This window comes from Camelus ferus, chromosome 30, assembly GCF_009834535.1.
Source record: "Camelus ferus isolate YT-003-E chromosome 30, BCGSAC_Cfer_1.0, whole genome shotgun sequence".
Taxonomy (NCBI): Eukaryota; Metazoa; Chordata; class Mammalia; order Artiodactyla; family Camelidae; genus Camelus; species Camelus ferus.
Window position 1 is genome coordinate 7,029,407 of NC_045725.1, and position 23,849 is coordinate 7,053,255.

The 23,849-nt window shown below is 37.2% G+C and overlaps 1 protein-coding gene across 4 annotated transcripts in view; it reads right to left on the reverse strand.

Moving 5' to 3' along the window:
• DOK6 (docking protein 6) overlaps positions 1 to 23,849 on the reverse strand; it is a 281,383-nt gene that overhangs the window by 165,816 nt on the left and 91,718 nt on the right. For all 4 annotated transcript variants that reach the window (XR_004316276.1, XR_004316278.1, XM_032470717.1 and 1 more), the window contains exon 3: positions 10,660 to 10,774. Coding sequence is in view for 2 of the 4 variants with exons in the window: in XM_032470717.1 (XP_032326608.1) it covers positions 10,660 to 10,774 (115 nt within the window). In the remaining 2 variants the exon portion in view is untranslated. The remainder of the gene's footprint in view (positions 1 to 10,659; positions 10,775 to 23,849) is intronic.

A 23,849-nucleotide genomic window follows, 5' to 3' on the forward strand; every position in this document is an offset into this window, starting at 1 on the left:
CCTAACCACAGAGGTCCTTCCTCTCCCTTTTCTTAGAGCATGTCCTTTGCCCCCTTTTAGAAGTTAGTCTTTTAAGAGCCCTGTTGCCAGTTCTACCACCAAAGAATGACCTGAGAGCCAACGCCCTGGAACGTGAACATCAAGGAAAACAGTGCCTCGTCTCCCAGTGTCTGTGGGAGGGAAGGCGCCTCACCTCCCTGGATGCCTACCTCCCACCATAAAGATATGAGCAGGTTTACTTCTCCTTTGGGTAAGGCCAGTTCTTCCTGTTGATTTCCTTGATAGGAACTTATTACCAACTTATAAAACATTTTACTTATTTGTTGTGCTTATATCTTTAGACTCTTCCTACAGATTATAAGCTCTTTGCAGACCTGAAGTCTTGCATGCTTGTTTGCAGCTGTATCCTTAATGTCTTGGACCAAGCCTTTATATGGCTAACATTTAAGAAATACTCTTTGAATTAATGTATAAAGAAAGGCAGAAAGGTGTATATATTCTTTTCTCTGGTCGTCATCGTCAATAAAGTAAACATGGATGGACTGAGTTGGGGTTTAAAGAGATAAGGGGAGAGGGAAAAGGGCACAGATAACATTAACTTGTCTTTCTAGTCGGGAGGGAATAGCAGAACTAGGTGTTATCTGAAGTCAAGTGTGTTAGAGGCAACTTTAACGTGAATCTTAATATAGGTTGACGTTCACTTTGTCTAGAAATATCGGTGTGGGGACCACATTTCCCTGCTCCGTATCTGAGAATTCATTTAGGTCTATCCATGAAAACTCTAAACCTTTTAGTGACTTTATTTTCATAGAGATAGTATTTATGAATTAAAGTTTTGAAAAAAAATTAAATATGTTTTGAAACTAGACGTAAATCTATGAATGTTTTCTCACAGAGTTGCAAAATTTTATGTAACTATTGAGTCCTGGGCCTGACCCAAAGAAAGCACATAAAAATGGAAATAAATAGTGCTGCTACTGCTGACATAGAAAAATTGTTAAACGATTTGCATCTTTTCTGAAGCAATTAAGATATCTGCTTAAAAAAGACTTACTTCTTAAGTCTTGAATACTTTTTCCTATTTGCAGGATTTGAACTTACACAAATGAGCATGTTCATTTGACCTTAAACTTATGAAACAAAGATAAATATTTATTATCAGTAACAGACATAATGAGTCTGATTCAGGGTTGACTGGGTATAGATGGGCCCTCATTATGTGTATGACCTACTGTGCAATTTATTCTTAAAAGCAGAAATCTCAACCAAGGCAATTAAAGGTGAGTCACCTTTATGAGAAACACTACCTGAGAGCTTGATTAAGCCATAGATTTTATTTCCCTGGCAAATTATAAAACAAACTTACTCTCCAGCTATAAAACATGCTCCTCTTAGGATTTTGACTCATGAAAATGTAATAAAACCACTCCAACTTGTGACCTTAAAATGAATTCTAATTTGGTCTTGACACTAATAAAGAGTTTACTGCATTTTTGGGTCACCTACTCACACTGCTTTATAGCCTTTTAAATGGCGTTTGGGGCATTTACCTATGTGAAAACAACACAGAAAATGCTAGAAAAAATGGAAGAAAACTAGTTTTCTGATCTTCTCTAGAGCTGCCTTGTAAGTTGGTCTAAAATGTATTTCAGCCTTCAGCATATTTTAATAATGACTTTAAAAGCACTATTTAAAAAAATAAAAATTTATAGGTGATACGCAGTAGAGTGGGATGTACAGAGGCTTCAAAATAGCACTGACCTTCAAAACAGTTGAGAAAAGCAGATTGGAGGAAAAAGGACCATACTGAATAGATTATAACCCCTGTAGCATAAAGTACAAGAATGCACAAAACCATTATTTTTTATACATGAAAGTTGGGAAGAGATTGGCTCCTAATACGTATGCTGAAGTGATTCAAAAGCCAGGATTCATTATCAATTCAATAGCAAGTAAAAATGGCGTAAGAGGAAAAAAAACAAAACAAAACTGAGGAATCAGTTAATTAATTTAAAAATATGACCCCTAAAAAGAATCAGAAAGTACTTCTCTCATGAAATTCATCCCTGGTGAAGCTTTCATTTGGTGAATTGCACGTGGCAAGGATCCAATGGGATGGCCAAGTGATTAACGGGAGAGTTTTCATATGTCCCTGATTTTCTATCTGGTGTTAGATTACCAACAGATAAAATGTGAAACACAATCCTGCTGCTGGCATTGGTTACAAAAGCGGCTACAAAAGCTTGCTATGTTTTAAACATGTATTAGGCACTTGTCTTTCTCCACTGATGGAAGACAGAAGTAAAAATTATAAAGATTTACTGAATCTTTTGGCACCACGAGAGGGTGATGATGACTGGTGACAGTGATGATGAAATAGCTTTAAACTAAGGATAGATTCAGAAAAGGGAGAGAGAATTTCAGGGGCGAGTAAATAAAGCCAATTCATTTCTAAACTGCTTTTAGATTTAATTAAACATAAGAATGCCCCAAATAATGAAATGGCGTTGGTCTCTTAGTCTACATCAAACATGGATAGTAGAGGTAGCTGTCTGAGCCAGAAAGCACTGGTAGTTACCATTAACAACAGGCTTACTTTCTGCCATGTGCTTTACATCTATGATGTCTGTTTTTTTTTAACAGCACTAAAAATTATTCCTTTTTGCAAATAAAAACACTAAATCTAAAATATATGTGATACAGCAACCAGGAGTGGAATTCCCGGATTCACATCCTGGCTCTAACTCCTACAATTATGGGCATTGCAGCCTCTCTGTGCCTTCATCCCATTACCTCTAAAACTGTAACTACTTACTATGAGTTTTGTGAGAATTATTAGGAGATTAAAATGAATTCATAGCGCAGAGCCCTGTGCTGGAAACACAGAGTCTTCGATAAGTATTAGCAACCATCATGAGGGGGATTTAATATTTTGCCTCGAGTCACAGAGCTAATAATTGGCTGAATGGGTTCATCTGTTTCTACTGCTCTACTTTCACAGAAGATGAAAAACTTTTCCCGGAAAAATGATTATGCGCATTATGAGCCAATATTATCCAGACAACACAGATGTTCCATAAATTTAGACCTAAGTTGAATTTTACTTTAGTTATGTTTTAGATAGATTTTATCACCTATTCCATACACTGGAAAACTTCCCTAATATAATATGTGGAGTGTTCACAGTAATTATCATAGTGTATAAATAAAGTGCTGTGGAAAGAGGTCGATGGCATTGCCAATGCAAACGGATTTATTTCACTTTCATGATTCAGGAGCGGTAGTGGTGGACAGGAGTAATTATTTTTTTCTCTTCCCAGTTGGGTACACATCTATAAATTCTTATCTTCCTAAAATTCTCAAGTGAGAGCTGGTATCGAGGTCAGGGAGTTTTTTTGTTTGTTTGTATACCTGTATCCCTTGAATAATAATAATAGTTGTTGCACTGACCAGTTGTTCAGATCTCTGAATCTCAATTTTCTTTGAGTCATTCTGCAATTTCCATGCAATGCCAGCAAGTTCTTTATCTAAGGAGCCATGGTGACCTGCATTTAACCTAATTTGCTGGTTACATCTGCCTCACTATTTATAAACAAATTCAGAGTGATTTAGTGAACCACAGCTATGTTGTTAGAAGCAGTACACTTACAGACAGAAAAACATAGCTTGAAGCAAATGGTAACAGGGCACTTAAACACAAAACCCTCTTGCTTATTTCATAGCATTTCTAGTGACACACTAAAGAAAAATGCTTTCGGCTGCAGACATTAAGAGGCAGCTTTGTGATACAGTCTGCCCAAGAAATTAGTTATCAAAACAAATAAATCCTGCAGATGTCAGTGTGCTGTGCTTCCATAATACAAAGCTTGAATTCACAGGAGACAAAGGTTATCAAACTGTGGACTAAGATATAATTCTTTAGTCTCTATTTTCCCTTCTTATAGAGCTGGAAAATGTCATAAAAGTAAGGCAAGGGGTTTATAAACTAATAAGAATGCACATGCCTGGAAAACACAATAAACAGAAATGACTCTTTTAAAAAATTAAATGGGATTTCTTATGAGACATTTCTCAGCATCGTATCAGGCACAGTAGGTGTTATATGTTTCTGGCATCTAAACCCGTGGAAAAGTGAAAAATTCAAAAGGGAAATTAACACAATGTCTGTTACTGTACGTAAAAGTATTTGCCAAGTCATGACATTAAAATAACGTATTTCTTCGTAAAACTCAAATCCTCCCAAGAAGGCAGCACAAAAAGTATTAAAGGATGAACTTTTAATTATATTATTTAAAATATATTTTAAGGTCATTTTTCTCTATTTCAAACCACATGATTGGCAACAACTTCTATTTTGTGGGACATGGCTATGGGCAAGGCACCATCTTTTATTATTGAGGAATTAACTTTATCCCATGAGGAAAATTCTAACAACTGAAGTTCACATCTTTCGTTAAAAGTGTTTTTACACATTCTAACCTCAGGTCAGTACCTCTTATTTTTTTTCCAGTTTATCCCACGGAGTTCTCAATCCCAGCGCTCTCTGAACTCCACCAAGACCACTGAGCCGCTGTTGATCCTAACATATTTTCGAGCTCAACCACCCCTTGCTGTCCTCACACCCATTTCCCATCCAGCTTAAACTCTACCGTCAACCATTACCATCACCCCCAGGCACCCGAAGTCCACTTCCTAGACTCTCCCCCTTGCTTTTCTATTCGTGTGAGAAAAGAAGACAGAAAAATTTATACATTCCTAACCACTGTGAACAGTTTAGAAGGAAAAAGAGAAGGACACCAAGTCCAAAATATTAGTAATGAGAAGAGAACATGTGTACAAATGAAAGAAAATTAGAATAATAACTTCTATAGTAATAAGAGCTAAGACTGTTGAGAACTTACTAAGCCCCAGCCATCCTGCTAAGTGATTAACAGTTTTAGTACCTTCTATAACTGTCCTTTCACAGATGACAAGGCCAAGGTTTATAGAAGGGAAGTCACCTTCTCTCAAACACACCACTAGAGAGTAGGGAGCCATCCTTTGAACCCAGGCAGTCAATGACAGAGGCTGCGGTCTTGCTCTGTCAGATGTAAAGAAATCTGAAAATCAGGATAAAATGGACAATGCTCCAGGAGAATAAAATTACCAGAATGAAAGCAGATGGATGTAGAAAGCCTCCTTGGCCATGAAGACTGTAAACAAAGAGGATGAGGTTTCAAAAGCAACACAAAAATAGTATTTCATTTGCTATTTAAACTGTTGGAGAGCTTAAAAACAGGAGTTCTTGGACATTCTTTTTATGAACACTGACAATATCCTGATGTCAAATCCTGTCTAGGAAAGTACTAGCAATTCACAGGCCTGTCTCAACTGTGACTATAGCTGTAAAAATCCTATGTGATACAGAAAATTGAATTTAAGTCTATTAAGAATAATGTTTCAATACAGTCGACTGGGATCGACTCTTGAAATAGAAGGATGATAATATTCACGATCATTTGTCAGATGCTTAACACATGCCAGGCACTGCTCTTCTGATACTAAATCTTTACTGCAAACCCATGAGGTGAAATTGTTACTGGTCCCTTTTACAAGAGAAGGAATCAGGGCGCACGGAGGGGCTGAACTCAGACAGTGTGGCTCCAGAGTATGTTCTTGACCCTGGCTTTGCAGGGAATATATTAACACAGTTCATCCCACTAATTGTTTAAGGGAAAAGAACCATGTAATTATACCGCCAACTCTGAGTGAATTGACAGGTTTTAAGAAATTGACTTATCCATCAGAAACATAGCATGGAATAACCCTCCACGGATATAAAATGGGTGAATTAGGGTCATATGTACCAAAGATGTTCACAAGTATGACGAGGAGGAAAAACGGAAACTTTCCAAAGAAAAGAGAGTATGATATATATTTATATGTATTTTAAAAATATGTACAATAATGAAACACGATTTCTAGAAATAACGTATAGTAAAACCGTAACTCACAAATGTTTAGTAAATAAAACGTGCAAGCCATTTGCATAACATTTTAGGGATTGTACAATCGTAACAAAAGCACACATCACTTATTTATACTGCACAAAAATACCAGTCATTGGATCTAGGGCCAACCCCAACTGACAATGAGCTGACCTCATCTTGATTTGACTGCATATGCAAACACCCTATTTCCAGGATTGGGACTCGGAACATATCTCTTTGGGGGACACAATTCAATTCAATTTATCACATCACCCTATTTTGTAGAGCATTTTGTATAAAGACTTCTTCCTGATCTGTTCATACTGAATCTTCTACAAATATACGGATACATAAGGGATGAGATGGCAAAAAAGAATTCGGTCTTGAGGTCTATTGCACAATTAAATATTAATTGTTTAAAACATTTTCTAGAAAGCTTAAATAAGAAAGTCTCATATATTTTTAAGTTAGCTTACTGAGATGAGTTGCCTCTGTAAGAAACATAATTTTAAGTCCTCATTCAACACTTCAAATTAAAGGTTTTTCTTTCCTGAATAAAAAATTCAAACCATTTTTCTGCTTCAAAGATTTCAAGAAGTCTGGTACCCAATTATAGATGGCTTGATATCTTAGAACAGTTTGTATGACAGAGTAGCATATGGTATAATTTCAGAGTGACACATCAAAGGTAATATTCTTTATGTAAATCCTGAAAATGAAGCAAAAGCACATTTCCTTAATGTACAGGAATAAGGAATGACGATGCCTCCTTATCTGACCATTTTCCAGCTGACACTCTATGTTGGTTCATAAAACTTGAAAGATATTTTGTGCATTTGTGCACAGACAGCAGTTAGTTCTACAAGTATTTTCTGCAGCTTGATTGACTTTTGGGGAAACCTACTCGGTTGGCTCCGAGAAAGAGTGCAAGAGTTAGCTAGTGCTTGTTCGTGTGAAATGATGGGCAGAAAACCCCGCGGAGGCAGCCCAGCAGGAAGGGGAGGGTGGCGGCGTGAGGACGCAGAGACAGGACGATAACGGGATGCCCACACAGCCAACGACCAACTAGCTGGAGCTCTTTTTCACTATTCACAGAGTTCAAAGGCCAGGATCTAAAGCAGGACCACCAGGGTGAAACCGAAAAGGCAAATCATTGGAATTGGGACCTAAACAGGAGACTCTCGGGATACGTACCAGATTTTATTCTCCCACTATCAATTTCTAGACTTTATCAGTCTTCGGTGAGCTGTTAAACCAGGATACATCAGAGTTACACGCATTACACTTAATGGTATATGCTGAATTTGTTAACCAGCTTATACTCTCAGAGTGAACTAACTCTTCTTTGTTTCCAATGTCCCAGATCAAAGAACCTCTTTTAGGTGTTGGAGAGTCAGCTCACCTCAGCCTCTCTCCCCTGAACCTACCAGACCGCTCCACTCCACACCAGCACCCGGACACTGCAAAGTAGTCAAGTCTGTCTCTGATTGGTTTATTATCATGCCAACCTTATAAAGCCATGCCCAAAATTTACCAAATTAATTTAGTCTTCTGATGGGAGGGTGCAACGGCGGTATTTTTATTCAATGGGAGTCTGACAGGAGTATTAAAATTTCCAAGTCCCATTACACTGTCAGTGCTACACAGCATTTCACTTTCTCTAAAGAACTAACTTCAAAATCCCAACACACTTCAGATCACATAGGGCCACCAGCTTCTGTTTTTTAATGATTTCTTCCAAATCTCTTAGCAGGATAGCTAAGAACCAGATGGTTATAAACCAGCAAATCTATTCCGCAGTGACTGAGTCAGCGAGAAATCTAAGTTGTTACAACCTCATTCACGTTGTCTTTTGTATTGAACAATCAATAAACAGAAAAGTCTCCCATTATCCCCACAATAAATGGACTGCTCATAAAGGCGCTGGACTGACATCACTGGGAACTGAAGTATTATGTTTAGCTACAGACCACGTCACTGAGCGGCTGCAGTGATGTTTTTTCCCTAATGTCACACCCTAAATTTGACTTCTTAAATGCAATCAAATTGATTTCTCTCTTCCTACTGGATATATACCAGCTGTTATTCTGAATTATATCAACTATATTTCAACAACTTAAAGTCATATTTGACTAGGAACGGAACAGTCCTTAAAATCTATTAGTTGTTTCACTGGCTTACGTTTATTAACTTAACTTTAATACAACAAACATGAGAAGTCCTGTAAGCTGGAGTGCACACCGCAAGCACAGAACTGTCATGAGGGACCCTTCCTTCACTCTCAAGCAGAAGTGGAGCCCTCCCAAAATTAAATAATCCACATGGCTCCAAGGATTTTTTAATCAGCAAATAGGAATTTTTTTTTATCAAACAGAAAAGACTTTTGGAGAAATAACACACACACATATTTTATTATAATATTAATGAATAGCAATTGGACTTCACAGCAGGTTCTATTCACTCAAGTCCAAGAACTGATTCTCAGTCTAGTGTCTAAGGCTTTAATGCAGACGCAAGACCAGTTCATCTCTAACGTTTACAGGTTCTCTTGCCACAGGTGGGAGCCAACACAGGTTTTACAACTGCACATCTAATAAAAATGCTAATTTAAAAAGCTTAAATATATGCCCATTACCTTCCTATGTGAATTCAAGAATGATTTTTGACTGCATCCTTTTTTGACTTATTTGTGGTAGGAAAGATTGCATGAAACCTGAGAAGTAAAAAACCATGGAAAATCCTTTGGGGGGAAAAATGCTTTCTTAAAATAATCAGTGATAAAATATAAGATGCAAATATATCTTACTGACTATATAAACAATTATGGGGAAAAGAAGCTATTTTAGAAAATAATGTTCCCTTAGAAACAAAGATACAGAACTTGGGAAGAAGAATGTGAATAAACTGAAATGTGATTAACTGCTGTCCAGGTGTTTCAGGCACAAAATAATAGGTAAAACTTTAAAAAATTTTAATGATAAATACATTAATATATTGGGATTTGGGTTTTACCTAAATAGTTTTCCTTTTTAATGTGGGGGAACTTACTCAATTCATGAATATTCCATTACAGATTTTGAATGGGAAAAACTGTAAAAATAACTTCATTATATTACAGAATAAATTCAGTGCTTCAAATAATTATTTAGGAAATTAACCAGATTGTTCAGATTTTAAATATTACTTGCTCTCAATTATTTGGAGCTAACTTTTCAGGTTTTGTATACTGACAAAGACAGACATAGCTGAGCTCTTTCTTCCCTTTTCCTCTTTTCCTTAATGAAGGAAAGCGGAATCTATTACCCAACCTCTGGGTTTCCAATATCTATGCCATCTGCTCCTTTATTCACTAGGCATTAACTTGAAATTGAACATACACAAAAAAAAAAAAAGAAAAGAAAAAGAAAAGGGTTCTCTTTTCAAGGAATAGCAATAGGTTCCCTAAAACAACAGGGAAAATTGAAACATACAAACAATAGTGAAAATTATCTTGTTTTGGAAAACCAAATTTCCGGCTGTCATTAGTTTTAATATGTGACATTATTTAAGAGCTCAGAGAAAAGTGAAGTGGTGAAGTTATAAGACAGTGAACAAGAAGGCATGGATAGTTTTGGATATTAATATGTGATACCAGCAAGGTTGGGACAAGTTCTGCTACCAAATGGGGATTTATATTACCCGTTAACAGACTTCTATGCAACCGCCAAGAAGTCATTTTCAAATGATGAAATGAGGTCAGATGACAAGTGAAGAAGAGAATGTAAAAGGAATACAGGCATTCAAGGAAAAAGGGACACTTTGATACATTCTAACTCAGTTTAGCAAAATTAAGTAAGATAAGTGTAGGTGAGGAGGTGTGAGCAATTTATTTAGGCAAGGTGACATCAGTTTTAGAAAAATATAACCTGGTATTAATCATACCTATAAACTAACTCTAAATACAGAAGCTTCACTTCCTTTTAAAGATGACTCAACAAAGCTTCTCCTAAAGACTTAACTATTATTTTAAATTCACTTCTTTCAAACCCGTAGTGCTTTTTGCTTCCATCCATTACAAAATGAATACATCATTCCATTGAGCAAAATCTTTAAAAAGCTCTAATAAGCCAACTAGTATATTACACAGCATGAGGATTCCAAAATGAAAACCACCGCAAGTTCCAACTATCAGCTGCCTTGTATCTCAGTAATGTCAGAGCGCTTTATGAACCGGGAGGCTAACATTCAATCTGAAATGTGTTTAACTTGTAGCACTGAGAGTCCATGAAAGCAACCAACTGCTCCTAGGTCTGTTCTGAGCTGTCTGGGGACTGCGGCTGTGCAGTGCCACACTTCTGCACGGCAGCATATTACCGCCTTACCAACTGCCTACAGCTGCTCTCAGCAAGAACCAGAATACAAGTCACACGCTTGCCCTAACAACATCTCCCAGGCATTGTTTACTTAATTCTCCGAGTCTGAATGGAAACCTCAAGTCCTCAGACCACCTGGAAGCAAAATCCAAACAGACAGATAACATGCACCCAAACATCTATAAGAAATGGACACGCTGAATTTCTTTGAAGTCTTCCCCAGCACATTCTCATCACAATAAGCCATCCTATTCAGTGCTGTATCTTAATCCTTATGGGCTATAGTCTCAGAAGCAGCTCAAGGTCTTCAAACTGGAGACAGGGCTATAACGGCTTACCTGACTCACAGGCAAATGTCTTCGACGTTTCGTCATGAAAGATAATCGCCACTGCATGCTTCTTTGTCTCCCGAGGCAGTCTGGTTATGTTTTTGATGTTGTGCAGTTCAGTTACCTTGAAAGAAAAATATTAACTTAGTGTGCCATACATGCTATATGCCAGGTGTTTAAGCAAAACGATCAGTTATTACTGTTTTAAGCCACTTTCCAATGGCTATTTACTGGTTTCTAATGAACTGTAGCCAAAAACCATACAGAACAAAACGTCTTCTGTTATGCCCTCAGTTTTGGCTATCGGTTGCTGAATTTTGAAACAGTCAAAGTATTATGTAGACAAATAACTCTGTGTAAGAAAGGACTCGTGTTTTTATTAACAGTACATCTGCAAACAACAGCAGGTGTGGCACATGGAAGATTCTCAATACATTTTTGTTAAATGTTGACTATATTTAACACCTCCTCTCTCTTAACTCCTACCCATCATGCAAATTCCTGTTGTGAATACAGTCATGATGTAACTGATTCTTGCTAATCAGCAGACAAATGACTCTCAAATTCTGGAGTCTTTACATACAAGCAATGGACCTGCTTCCTAGAAAAATGCAGAGTGTTCACAGACCCGTATACTCCCGGCTCCCTCACCCTGTCCTTTCGCCAAGGCTCATTTGTGATTTATGGACCCAGGGTAACAACTCTTTACTCAGGTGGCAATGAATAAATTTTAATAAGCGTGTATTTTAGCTGACGACTCTATGGGTACACATTCCTTTGTTACAACTGGAGTCCACAGAAAAATGAGCAATGGTTTACTTCCTCAACTACTCCGCAAACACAACCTTGCAATAATAACGCTGTACGAGCTAATTTTAAAATTCACTTGTCAACCTGCTACGTGTCATTATTTCTTTTAATATAAAAGATTTGACAGGTTCATTTTCATTTTCATTTAGTTCAAATACTTAAAAAATTCTCTCGAGGTTTCTCCTTGGATCTACGCACTCTTGAGAAGTTGTGTTGTTTAATCTTCACATATTTCAGGATTTTCTAGCTATCTGACTGTTACTGATTTCTAGTTTAATTCCATTATGATCCGAGAGCAGATACTGTATGATTTCCATCCTTTTAATCTGTTGTGTTCAGTGGCCCAGCATGTGGTGTACCTCGGTGAATGTTCCATGTGAGAAGCATGTGTGTTCGCTGCTGTCAGATGACCCGTCTGTAGATGCCCGCTACAGCCAGTTAGTTAACGGTGCTGACTTCAACCACGTCCTTCCTCATATTCTTCCTGTGGGATCTGTCCATTTCTGAGAGGGCGGTGCAGAATACTCTTAACTACGATAGTGGATGCATCTATTTCTCCTTGCAATTCTATCAGTTTCTGCCTCAAGTTGTTCTGCTCCGCTGTTAGGTGCACCCACATTAAGGACTATGTCTTCCTGTAGGACCGACCAATTTATCGGTATGTAATGCCCGGTAACGTCCCTTGCTTTGAAGTCTGCTTTGTCCGAGATTAGTAGAGCTGCTCTGCTTTCTTTTAGTGTCATTTCATCAGTGTATTTTGTTATTTTGTTATTTAACAGTATAGTTTTCTATATCCACTTACTTTTAATCTACAGCTGTCTCTATGTTTAAGATGGGTTTCTTTTTGACAGCGTATAGTTGTGTCTTGTTTGATTCACTCTGACAATTCTTGTCTTTTAACTGGTGCATTTAAACCACTGATGTTCAAAGTTGAGTATTCATATAGTTGGACTTACATCTAGCATATTTGTTACTATTTCTTGCCCTTGGTTTTGTTCCTATTTTGTCTTCCACTCTTTTTCTGTCTTTTGTGATTTTGTGTGTTTTATGATTCCATTTTTCTTCTTTCTAGTGTATCAACTATACTTCTTTTTAATTTTTAATCAACTTTTTTTTATCAACTTTAATAATCAACTTTTATTAAGATTATGAAAGCCTAGAGCATTTCAATAATATATATCAATTACTGCATCATTTAACAATTCAATATATATTTCTGAAATACCGATTTTTCATACAGCTATAAAGGCACAAAATACTAAAGTTTAATAATAAAGCACTAAAATAATTAAACATGAAATTAGCAGAGTTTAATTAAAGGAAAAATTAGTTGAAAATAATTCAGGTCTAAGTGAGGAAGTGCCATGATCATTCAAAATACTGAGGTCTAGTAAGTGACAGAAATGAAGCCTAAATATAGGCACACTTAAATGATGACTTGCTCACTGGCGCTATTTAACTTTTATTTCAAGGAGTAATTCCCAAGGAATTCATGGTGAGAGAGTCAGAGAGACCAAAGATGAAACACATTTACTTTTTTCTGTAGGATTTCATAAGGTAGTTGGGTGATAAGATTGCAAAGAGCAGTATTAAACCCAATAAGAGAATTAAAAACAGAGCCAAACAGCACAGAGGAAGAAGGTCTGTACTTCTGCAACCAACCTGTGGACTGGCCACCTGCACCAGGCCAGGTGGCATGGCAACTGGATTTCTAAAGCATATGTTGAAAAAATATATAGACAGCTTCCAAACCTTTCTCTCCTGTCCTACTTTGTTCATGCGGATTACATCTATTAATGATCACTGTAAGAAGTATTAGTACTTATAAATTATTCAATATTCATTTATTAATGTGTTTAAGAATAGTAATAAACTCATTTTGTAACACAAATAAAATTTTAATATAAAAATTCCTTAAATAAAGAGTGGCAATGCTTTTACATTTCTGCAAAACTCTTTAATGTCTGGCTTAATAGAAGACAGCTTAATATTCATTTCTGCTTCTGAATTCTATCTATTGTGATATATGGTTTTGATTAAGTATATCCATAAAGTAAGGTCTCATACAGGTATGAGGTTGTAAAAGGGAAGAATAACTTAAAAGTATTTTCAGACAACTGTAGACATTTTTTGATTCTATTTCCAAACAGACAATCTTCTAAAGGTCATTACCATGGGGCATCTGGCATCACGTCATACACTTCTTACACTCCGTTGCATTAAAATCCGTATGTCTCCTTTCAACTTTGACTGATTATGGGTGAAACACTGGTTTACTGAGTTATGAAGATCTTATAAATATTGACATATTTCATTACCAATATAAAAAATATTCATTAACATCACCCTTGACGTCCAGTAAAAAAAAAAAAAATCTGTTTTGAGAAGCTGTCAAGCTCAAGAATGCAGACACAAGATTCTCAAATTTTAATTTTCACTTGAAAACTTAAAATTTCAGCATTACTAATATATATTGTCAATTGTTTTTCTTGAAAACTGGCTCATTTAATTCATTTTTGAGAAAATGAGAAATGTTCAAGTCTGAATGCCCATAGTTTGTCAATCAGATTTTCATTAAAATAAGTGTCCTTTGAAAAAATTAGCCATTTTGCTTGTAACATCAACAATCACACAAGTGCTTCTCCTAGAGATAATCACCGTATGTCAGTATATAGCTGATGTGTTTTATGAGTTCTTATTTCTTTTTTACATACAGTATTAAAAAGATACACTTAAGGGTCTCGATTTTTTTTTTAAATTAATAATTTTCTTGCTTCATCAAGATTGTTTCTAAGTAAAATGAAAATAAAATGGGCATATGTTTTGCATGTTTATTTGCTTACTTGGGTGGGTTGATGGTAAAGAATACAATGCTTTAGTCCTATTTATTTCTGCTGTTTTGCTTATGCTTTTGGTGTCATATCTAAAAAAATCACTGCCCAGACCAACATCAAGGAGCTTTCTCCCCCATGTTTGCTTCTAGGAGTTTTGTTATATCAGATCTTCCATCTATGTCTTTAATCCATTTTGAGTTGATTTTTGTGTATGGCCTAAGAGAACAGTCTAATTTCATTCTTTTGCATCATAGTACACAATTTTCCCAGCAACATTTATTGAAGAGACTATCCCTTTCCCACTATGTGTTTCTGGCCCTTTTGTTGGAAATTAGTTGATGATACACACTTGGGTTTATTTCTGAGCTCTCTATTCTGTTCCTTTGGTATACCTGTCTGTTTCTTTCTTGTTAATCTTAGTAATATTCTTATCAATCCTGACATTTTACTAATCTCTTATGGTGGTTTTAATTAAGTCAGAGTTTGGATTTTTGAGAACTGAACAGTACATTTTAGAAGTTAGTATAATAAAACTCACTTTATTAGGATAGAGAATATTGATTTTTCAGTAAGAGAAAAGGTGGAAATTTTATTGAATTTTTAAATTACTTCATTTACTACATCTCAATCTCTTTTGAAAGCTTGAACCCTAAGCTTTCATAACAGTAATTTAAATATTGGTTCTACCCTACACATTGTATGTTTCAGTATTTTGGTCATAACATTTGCATAGAAATTTTATAATTGCTTCCTTCCAATAAAATTTATACCAATTTTCTAACAGCTGCTTCCTTATATTTGTCTCCTGTCACTGAAAAATATGAATGTGTACCACTGTAAAAAAAAATCAATATAATTCATTCTTCAAGCTCCTTGTGACAGATATTATGTGCTCTGATATCGACCTCCCACGTTTACTATTTGACAATCCCAATATGTTCATAATCAGTAATTACAAGTTTAGTCTTTTAACTCTTTGAAAGACTTAGGGTCTCTCGAATATTAAACTGCATTATGAAATGCATCATCTGGAAAAAAATAATGTGGATAAAATTACACCAAGTTAGAATTAACTGTAATAGTCACTGCTGGCTGGCTACTCAGCATCCAGTTCCGGCTCCTTCATTTTTAACAGAATATGATTTGGTTCAGTTGTTCACCCCTACACCATGCAGCCCCAGTGCCCTGGCAGGCCTCTCTCACCCCTAGTGGCATCGTAGAACTTGTTATTCCCAGGGTAAGAGTCTCCTTGCTCGGGATTAGCTTAAGAAAGAGAAGATGACCCAAAATACAACCAGTGAGCTGTGAACAGAAGTCTTCTGGTGGCCTCTGATCAGTGTTTTCTGATCTGACTGTAGCCTCCAGACAAAACTAGCCCCCTTACTCAGGGAATGGTGTCCAGTGTGGACATCATAATTCAGAGATGCTACAGCTATCATTCTACTGGACCGAAGATGATGGCAACCCTGAGGATGGCAGAGCTAGGAAAGGGAAATAAAGAACCCAGGTCCTTCACTTTCATTCTGGAGCAAGAGTTACTGAATCAGCCACCCCTGAAGCCACTGTCTTTTTCTGGACATGCTGTAATAGGTGATAATGCTCTTCTTTAGGTTGTTTGAGTTGGGGTTTGTTACTTTCAGCCAAAAACATCCTAGCCGATGAAACAGACACGGAGCTGAGCTCGCCTCACTTAACAGTGGGGACCGGCTGTCCCTCTCTGGGTGGCTGTCATGCAGCTAAAGCCACGACCAGAGTCAGGGCCTTGCCTGCTGCTTCTCACACCAGTGCTCTTTTCCATCGATTTATGCGACAGCTATTGCTCTGGAATCCACACTCTTTATTAATGGCAAATAATGGCTGATCGAGAAATCATTACAGGAAGGAGAATTCAACTATGAAAGAGACTCAGATTTTAGCAATGAGAAAGGATTCCCAGAAAAACTCACGACCTCATTACTCCTAAATTATTTTCAGGTTGTCTATTACAAAAAACTAAAAAGAAACTCTCTATTCAGGTCTAGAAATGCAGAATATTAGCACAAAGGGAAAAATGCACAAAACAGGAAATCTAGGTACCTCCTTCCCTCCCTCTCGCAACGTGTGTAAATTTAGCACGTCTAATAATGTTTCACCGACTCTAAGAACAAAAAGGCTCGAAACAGCTCAGTCAGCGCTAGCGTCTTTCTCCCTCTGAGAGTCACAGCTTTGCCACACAGATACTAACAGAGACCCCACAGCTTCCAGGACTTCACTTAGTAGATGTACAACATTAAATCTTTTAATTACAGTAATGGGTTGAACAGTGGCCCCCTCAAAAGATATGCTCAAATCCTAAACTCCAGAATTTTTGGATGTGACCTTATTTGGGAAAGGGTCTTTGTAGGTATAATTAAGTGAAGGACCTTGAGAGGGGGTTATCCTGGATTTACTGTGGGCCTCACATCCAGAGACAATGTCCTTCAAAGAGAAGAGCAGAGGGGGCTCTGAGACAGGTCACACTGGGGACAGCCATGCAAGTGTGAGGGCAGCGATGAAAGCAAAGGAGTTCCTGGAGGCTGGAAAAGGCAAGCAGGGACCTTCCTCGAGCCTCTGCAGGGAGTGTAGGCCTGCTGGCACTTTGATTTCTGACTTCTGGCCCCCCAGAACTGTGAAGAGAATAAATTACCCCAATGTTAAGCCAAATCTGTGGTAGTTGTTAGGCCAGCCCCAGGAAACCCACACGATTACATACTGTTATTTAAAGATGAACAGCCCCAATTTCTGTTTAAAGTCAGTCGTGTAGAATGAAGTTAAAATGACAGAAAGAAAAACATGAAAAATTTGTACAGAGCCCCACGCCTCTAGTAAGATACTAGTTTCTCAAAAAGCGAAGAATGTATCTGTATTTATTTTGAGTCACCTAAAGGTATTAAATACGTTTCCTCCTTCTGTACTTCTGATTAACCAGAACCCGACCGAGTCCTGTAATGTGGCTCCCCAGAGGCAGGAAGATGGCTCATGGAAGCCCAGGGGGAGGGGGAGGTCCGCTGGGCAAGTGCTCCCACCGGTGAGCCCTGTCAGGGTCGGGGTCCCGGGGCACACGCAGTGATAGTAATAGAAAACTAATTTATTGACATTTGATGGGGGCCACCAGCAAGGCTGACCTGATGCGGAGCTGGAAAGTAACTGAGTTAGGGCACCAGCGCCCCAGCATGGAGGGAATCCATGCCCAGAAGAGGCACTGACAGGGCCCAGATGAGAAGCTCGCAATGCTCCAGAGGCGGTGGCCCTGTCCTATCCCTTGCCTTGTTTATAGGCTCCATGTAGCCAATAGCAAGTGGTCTCTACTGGTTTGGGCATATTAACAGGGAACAGAAAAGTATCACTATGGGGGCCTGCCATTAGCTTGAAACAGCAGGTCAAGAGAGCTGGAGAAGACTGTTGGTGACAGCCACTCTCTTCCCTACAGGAACACATGAGGGGACTCCTGTCCAACTTCTGCACACAGACTGAACATCTCTTTGCAAAAACTTCTTCTGTAATCAGAGACTTGCTGGTAATTTTCACCAGAACTAGAAAGCTCTCGGTTAATATTTAAGCATGTCATTACTAACTCTGCTTTTTGTAACTGTGCTCCTTGCTGGCATTTCTGGAATCAAAACACAGGAATAGGTACCTGTTGAACAAAGAAGTTCGATGTTAACTGTACACACCTGACAGCTGGAGACAGTTACCACAAATTGACGAGGATTGCTGACCTAACATATATAAGATGGAAAACGGTATGGAAAGAAGATCAAGGTCTAGTGGCATGAATGACAAACTGACAACAGCTGTAAAAATGCTGTTGCGTCTGTTCAAAAGGCACTATGATTAGGTATAAACTCTGCCAACGCTCATCAGCCATTCAAAGTATCACAATCTGAGTTCCAACTGGAAACAAGAATAGAAAAATCTGAGAGAAACCACTCGCATGTTAAGACGTTCTCTGAATGGTACCCAAGTTCAGATCCTGGCCACAGAGACAAACTACCAAACTCGGTTCTCAGGCAAGATTACATGGATGCTGAAAGTAGCACATCAAAAAATATCACTGATAAAGCTCGAATTTTTATGAAAAAATTAAACACTTACTATATCAAGTATAGAAAAGAATTATCTTTACTTAAAAGTTTATATGCCAAAACTAATTTTACTTCATGCACAAGTTCCAGACACAGTCCATTTATTGCTGAAAACATGGCAAGGATGCTCTATGTCAGTGTCTCAGTGCAACACAGGTCTTGGACAATAAGCAAAGGAAAAAAGAAAGGCTAAGAAAGGAGAAGATGAAACTATCAATATTTGCAGACAGTATGGTCACTGACATACAAATGCTAGCAGAATCAATAGAAAAATAAACTATTAAAATAACAAGAGCTTTTAGCAGCATCGTCAAATACAGTCAGCAACAACAACAAAAAATCAGCAGGATTTCTCTACCCTGGTAATTATTAATAAGAAAAAGACAACACCTTCACAAAAACACGAAGAACTATAAAGTATCTTGGGATTTGGCTGGAGAAAAATTTAAGCCTTAAACAAGAAGCTGAGTAAAGAGAATATTCCATGTTCTTAGACAAATTGCTAAGGCAGCTTTAGAAAGTTAAGAACTGAGTATGTTTGGGAAACAACTGTCATGCCAGATGCCACAGCATCACGCAATCCAGCAGTCATTTAAAACAAGTGGCGCAGGAGTGGTACAAGAACGAGGAGACAGTACAGAATAGAGAAGTCAGAGAAAAACGTGTGTGTGTGTCTAAAATACACATCATCACAATAATTGAGAGAATAGCTCATTTAACAAATGGCCTAGTGAAAACTGGGTCCCTAAGTATTTAAAAAAAATGGAATTCCTAACTCCATGTAAGACCTGGACACCGGACAGACAAAAGGCAAACTATAACGCTAACTTAATCAAACGTAGGATGGCATCTTTGTGACGCATGGTGAGGGAAGCATTTCTTAAAGAAAGCTGCTGAAAAGCCCAACTCATGACAGATTTGAATATATCTACATTTTCAGATTTCTGTTTAATGCAGGACTCCATAAAATGAACAGACAGACGACAGAGGTGAGAAATCGTTTATAGCATCTAAAATTGGAATGAGACTAGTGTTTAGAATAGACTAGAAAATCTTATAAAACAACAAGAAAAATAAAGGGTCTCTGGTGTGATATGAACAAATGATAAGATCAGGCAGTTCCTGGAAGAATAAACTCTAAAAGCAAACAGGCATAGGAAAAAGTTCTCAGATTCACTGGGGATAGAAAAATGTAGGGTAAAACCAATTGACTATTACTTCACACCCAACAGATTTGGAAAACTCAATGATGGAAGATACCAATGAGAATGTGAGAATATAGGACCCTCAGGTACCCAGTGGATGTGCTGAGTGAAGCCGCATTCTGGAAAGTCATCTGGTTGTACATATCTAAGTACTCACATATTCTTAACGCAATGATCTCATTCTTTTTACATATCCCAGAAAATTTCTCACACTGGGTCATAGAGACACTGCACAAAAATCTTAATTACTGCATTGTTCGTGGTAATAACAAGTCGCTGGCAATCTAGTTTCTATCACTAGGAAAATGGAAAAGTAAAATATAATGGATGCAAGCAATTGGGTATTATGTTAACGGTTAGAGGCAACTGGCAAAATGGACACATAGAAATGCAAGTAGGTCTTAAAAAAAGCCTTAATGTAGCATGAATTAAAAATAAGAAACTTAGTAAGTTACAATACGATGTTACTTAAGTGAATTAACAAAGCAGGGCATGTTCAAGAAATCAACAGTATACACTTATAAGATTCACATAAAGTTTCCCATCAAACTCATTATAACGATTATGGAGGAGGAAAGATGAATGGGATTAAGAAATGGGAATAAAATAATCAAATATTAGAATGATGATAGCACCCATTAACTTAGTAATCGTAATTTAATCAAGCTTTGCAGATGAGTTCTATCAGACCAGAAAAGAAAAGAAGGGAGGAAAGGAGGAATATCCACTTTTCAAAGAAAAGTCAACTGAAGGAGATGGGAAATTCTAGCAGGTCCACCGCTGTGAACAGTTACAAGCCCATCACAACTTACCAACGCCCTGAATCAGTCTTCAGCTCAACTGTCTATGGCTTAGTATATGATAACTCTTAACGTAACTAATGGGCACAAATATGTTTCTCTAGTAAAGGACACAGAGTGGGAAAGAGTATTAGCATGATTCTTAATATATATCAATTCCAAAGAGTATAAAAAAGCCAAAAGAAATTGGTTACTTTCCTATTATGAGACCAACTCGAGGTGAGATCCACGAGTAAACTGCCAATCATGTTTAGCTTGTTTACCTACATAACCGCATCTAGACATGATACTCAGGATTATTTATGCTTTTTTATTTAGATAAAAATATACAGCTTCAAGTAATAGAAAACGCAATTATTAATGATTGAAATCTGGGGTAGGCAAACTATGGCCTATGGGCTAAATTTAATCTACATCTACCTGTTTTTGTAAATAAAGTTCTCCAGCTGTGAGGAACTGCAGTCACCAACTCCAGAAGGAGCCTGGAAGCAGATTTTTCTCCAGAGCCACCAGGTAAGAGCTCAGTCTGACTGACCACTTGACTACAGGCTCATGAAACCCTCAGCAGAGGACCCAGCCACACTGCACCTTACGACCTACAGTGCTGTGAGCTCATGAATGGGTGTTTTTTTTCACTCCCAAGTTTGTGGTAATTTGTTATGCAATAACAAAAAGTGAAAACTACTTTTCAATTTTTATTCATGATTAAACTACATAAAAGATCCAAGCTTTGGGGATAATAATGGATCTGACCACATCAGTTTACTTGTAAGATGGAAGTGGAATGAAACAGGAAAGCTGACTTTTATGTCCACCATCAGAGAGCCAGCTGTACCAGCTCTCAGACTAGGAGACTATCATGGTAGCCCCAAGCTTAGAAGGACAATTTCCACCGTACCAAGACAAACTTTATGAAAGTGCAAAAGAGATTAGCAGAGAATTACCAACTACTGCAAATCAGATTAAATTTTAATTTTACAGTACACTGGATTTCTAAACATGATTCACTTGATTTAAAGATACAGAAAAGGAAGACTAGGGGGAAACAGCTGCATAACACCTAAAATTCCTCTTTTTCTCTCTGTTGCCAAAGAAATGGGGAAAATATTTATTTTAGGGGCACTAGATCTAAATCCACTAAACAAATACAAAAATGCTTTAAAAATGATGAAAATAATATCAAAGAAATAAAAGATGCTACATAGATATTTACAGTAAGGTACAAAGTAATAATTCAAGAATTAAGTCTCACTGAAATACTCTTCAAATTGTAAGTTAAAATGAATACACCTTCATTACTTGAAGTGTAATATATAACCTGCCACTGATGGTGGAGAGATAATCTATCTTCAGTGAGCATTATGCAGTTAGCATTTCTCCTGCTGCATCTGTCAGATATTACACAACTGGGCAGACTGTGTTAATGGGTAAAAAAGAGATTTAAAAAAACCCAAAATGTATTGATGATATTCTGAAATAACAATTTAAGGTCATTGGATGTAAATCCATTAAATAAATATAAAAATGCTTCAGAAATGATGGAAATAATATCACAACAAAATTGTGCTACTGAATCCTCTTTCTCAAATTACTGTCTGATTTACCACATAAAATGGCTTGTCTGAAATTACAGGTTACTTTATCATGCAAACTGGCCTCAAAATTTGTCTAAAGTTGGTATGGGTTATTTCCCTGGTTCCAAAGATGGAAAATCTGAGGCAGAAATGACTTGCAGCCATAACTGTTTTACATTTACATATTATCTTACCTGAAAATATCATCTCACTTTCTGAGCTATGACATTATTTGCATTTTATAGACAGGAAAGTGAGAGGAAGACATTGTTTATATCATTCTATGTTTTTTTTTATGGAGTATCACTGCAGATGATTGCCTAATACACACACACATGGATAGTTTTAAAAAGTAGACTAAAGACTAATTTTTCTGACATAAATCATACTGCTGTTTACTCTAAGTTGAGCCCAGATTTAACCATACAGATATTTTCTAAGAGTCTGATTCTGTATTTCTCAGTGAAAAGGTATGTTATGGAGCCATAGGTCATAAACAAAAATGCTGATTGCTGAGTGATTTTCCATGGCTTCCTTAAACCACACGGAATGATTCTTACTGGAGATATCTCAGATGTTGTAAAATTTCAAGTGACCTTGACTCAAATTTTACAAAGATCAAGTCTAACCCTTGGAGTTCCCTATTATTTTGAGGTCACAACTTCACAAATCCTCTCCATCCAAAGGTCTGAAACCATGGTTTCTCCTACTCGTTCCTGAGAGCTTTATCTCATCAGTGAAGGTACATCCAGCCTTGGGCATCTCCCCCCTTCACCTTATCCAACATAAAACCAACTTTTCCTATTCCATGTCTATGAGTCTTCCCTGACGGACCAACACTAGGGCTCAGATATCATGAGATAATCAATAAATGATCATGGACTAATGGTGACTGTCCCAGGAACCAGTGTGTGTGTCCATAGGCGCTTATGTTCAAGAAACTGAGACCTCTTCAAGCTAAGAGATTACAGATGGATAAATGAATGAACAAATGATACAAACAATGAACAAATGGATAACATGCCTTAACCCGAATAAATGATCATCACTCTGGGAACTTCTGGCAGGTATTTCAGGAGACACCAAGCCTATGATCACTCTTCACAGTACACCAAGTGTGTGCTCATCCATGCGCTTAGCTATTTCTTCAAGGAGTCAGAATGAAATGTTCAAGACCCCACACTGTACGCATGTGCTGTTTCCACACTTGCCAAAGCTTTTGCGTCTAGCTCTAAGGACATGCTATCTTTCTAGGTGACTCTTCTTTATAAAGACATCTTCATCTTTTCCCCAACTCTCCCAGATGTTTACATATAGATAAATGTGGACAACTCCAAATAGGAGTAAAGCAGATAGAATAAAGTGTTGTTTTCAATATCAGGTTATAGGGGATTTGGAAATAAGACTGGTCCTACCTAACACAGGCATCACTTTTCTGGCAAAGTAGAACTGAAACTTGACATAGTTCTACCTTCATTCATCCTTCTAAGGGGTTTTATTTATATTTTACTCCCTACAGATGACACTCATATTTACTTTACTAAAATTTCTATAAACTGTTTCTTTTTCATCTGCTTAGAAAATTAAGGAAAATTTATTAGCTGATTCTATGTAAATTGCTTTAGTTCAGTTTTCATTGAGGATAAATTTGTTTTGAATATCTGTTATGACAATTATATACAGCTACATTTTCAATCCTAATGCATTTTTAATAACTTCCTTCAGCAGCTAGTAATTTGAATTTCAAATTTCTTTCTACCAAGAAGTAAAAAAAAGTATATACCATTTTATTGCAGTTTCATACAAAAATTGATTTATGCAGTAAGATCTCTCACAGTAAACATATCAAATGTCTAAATGAGACCATTAAGAC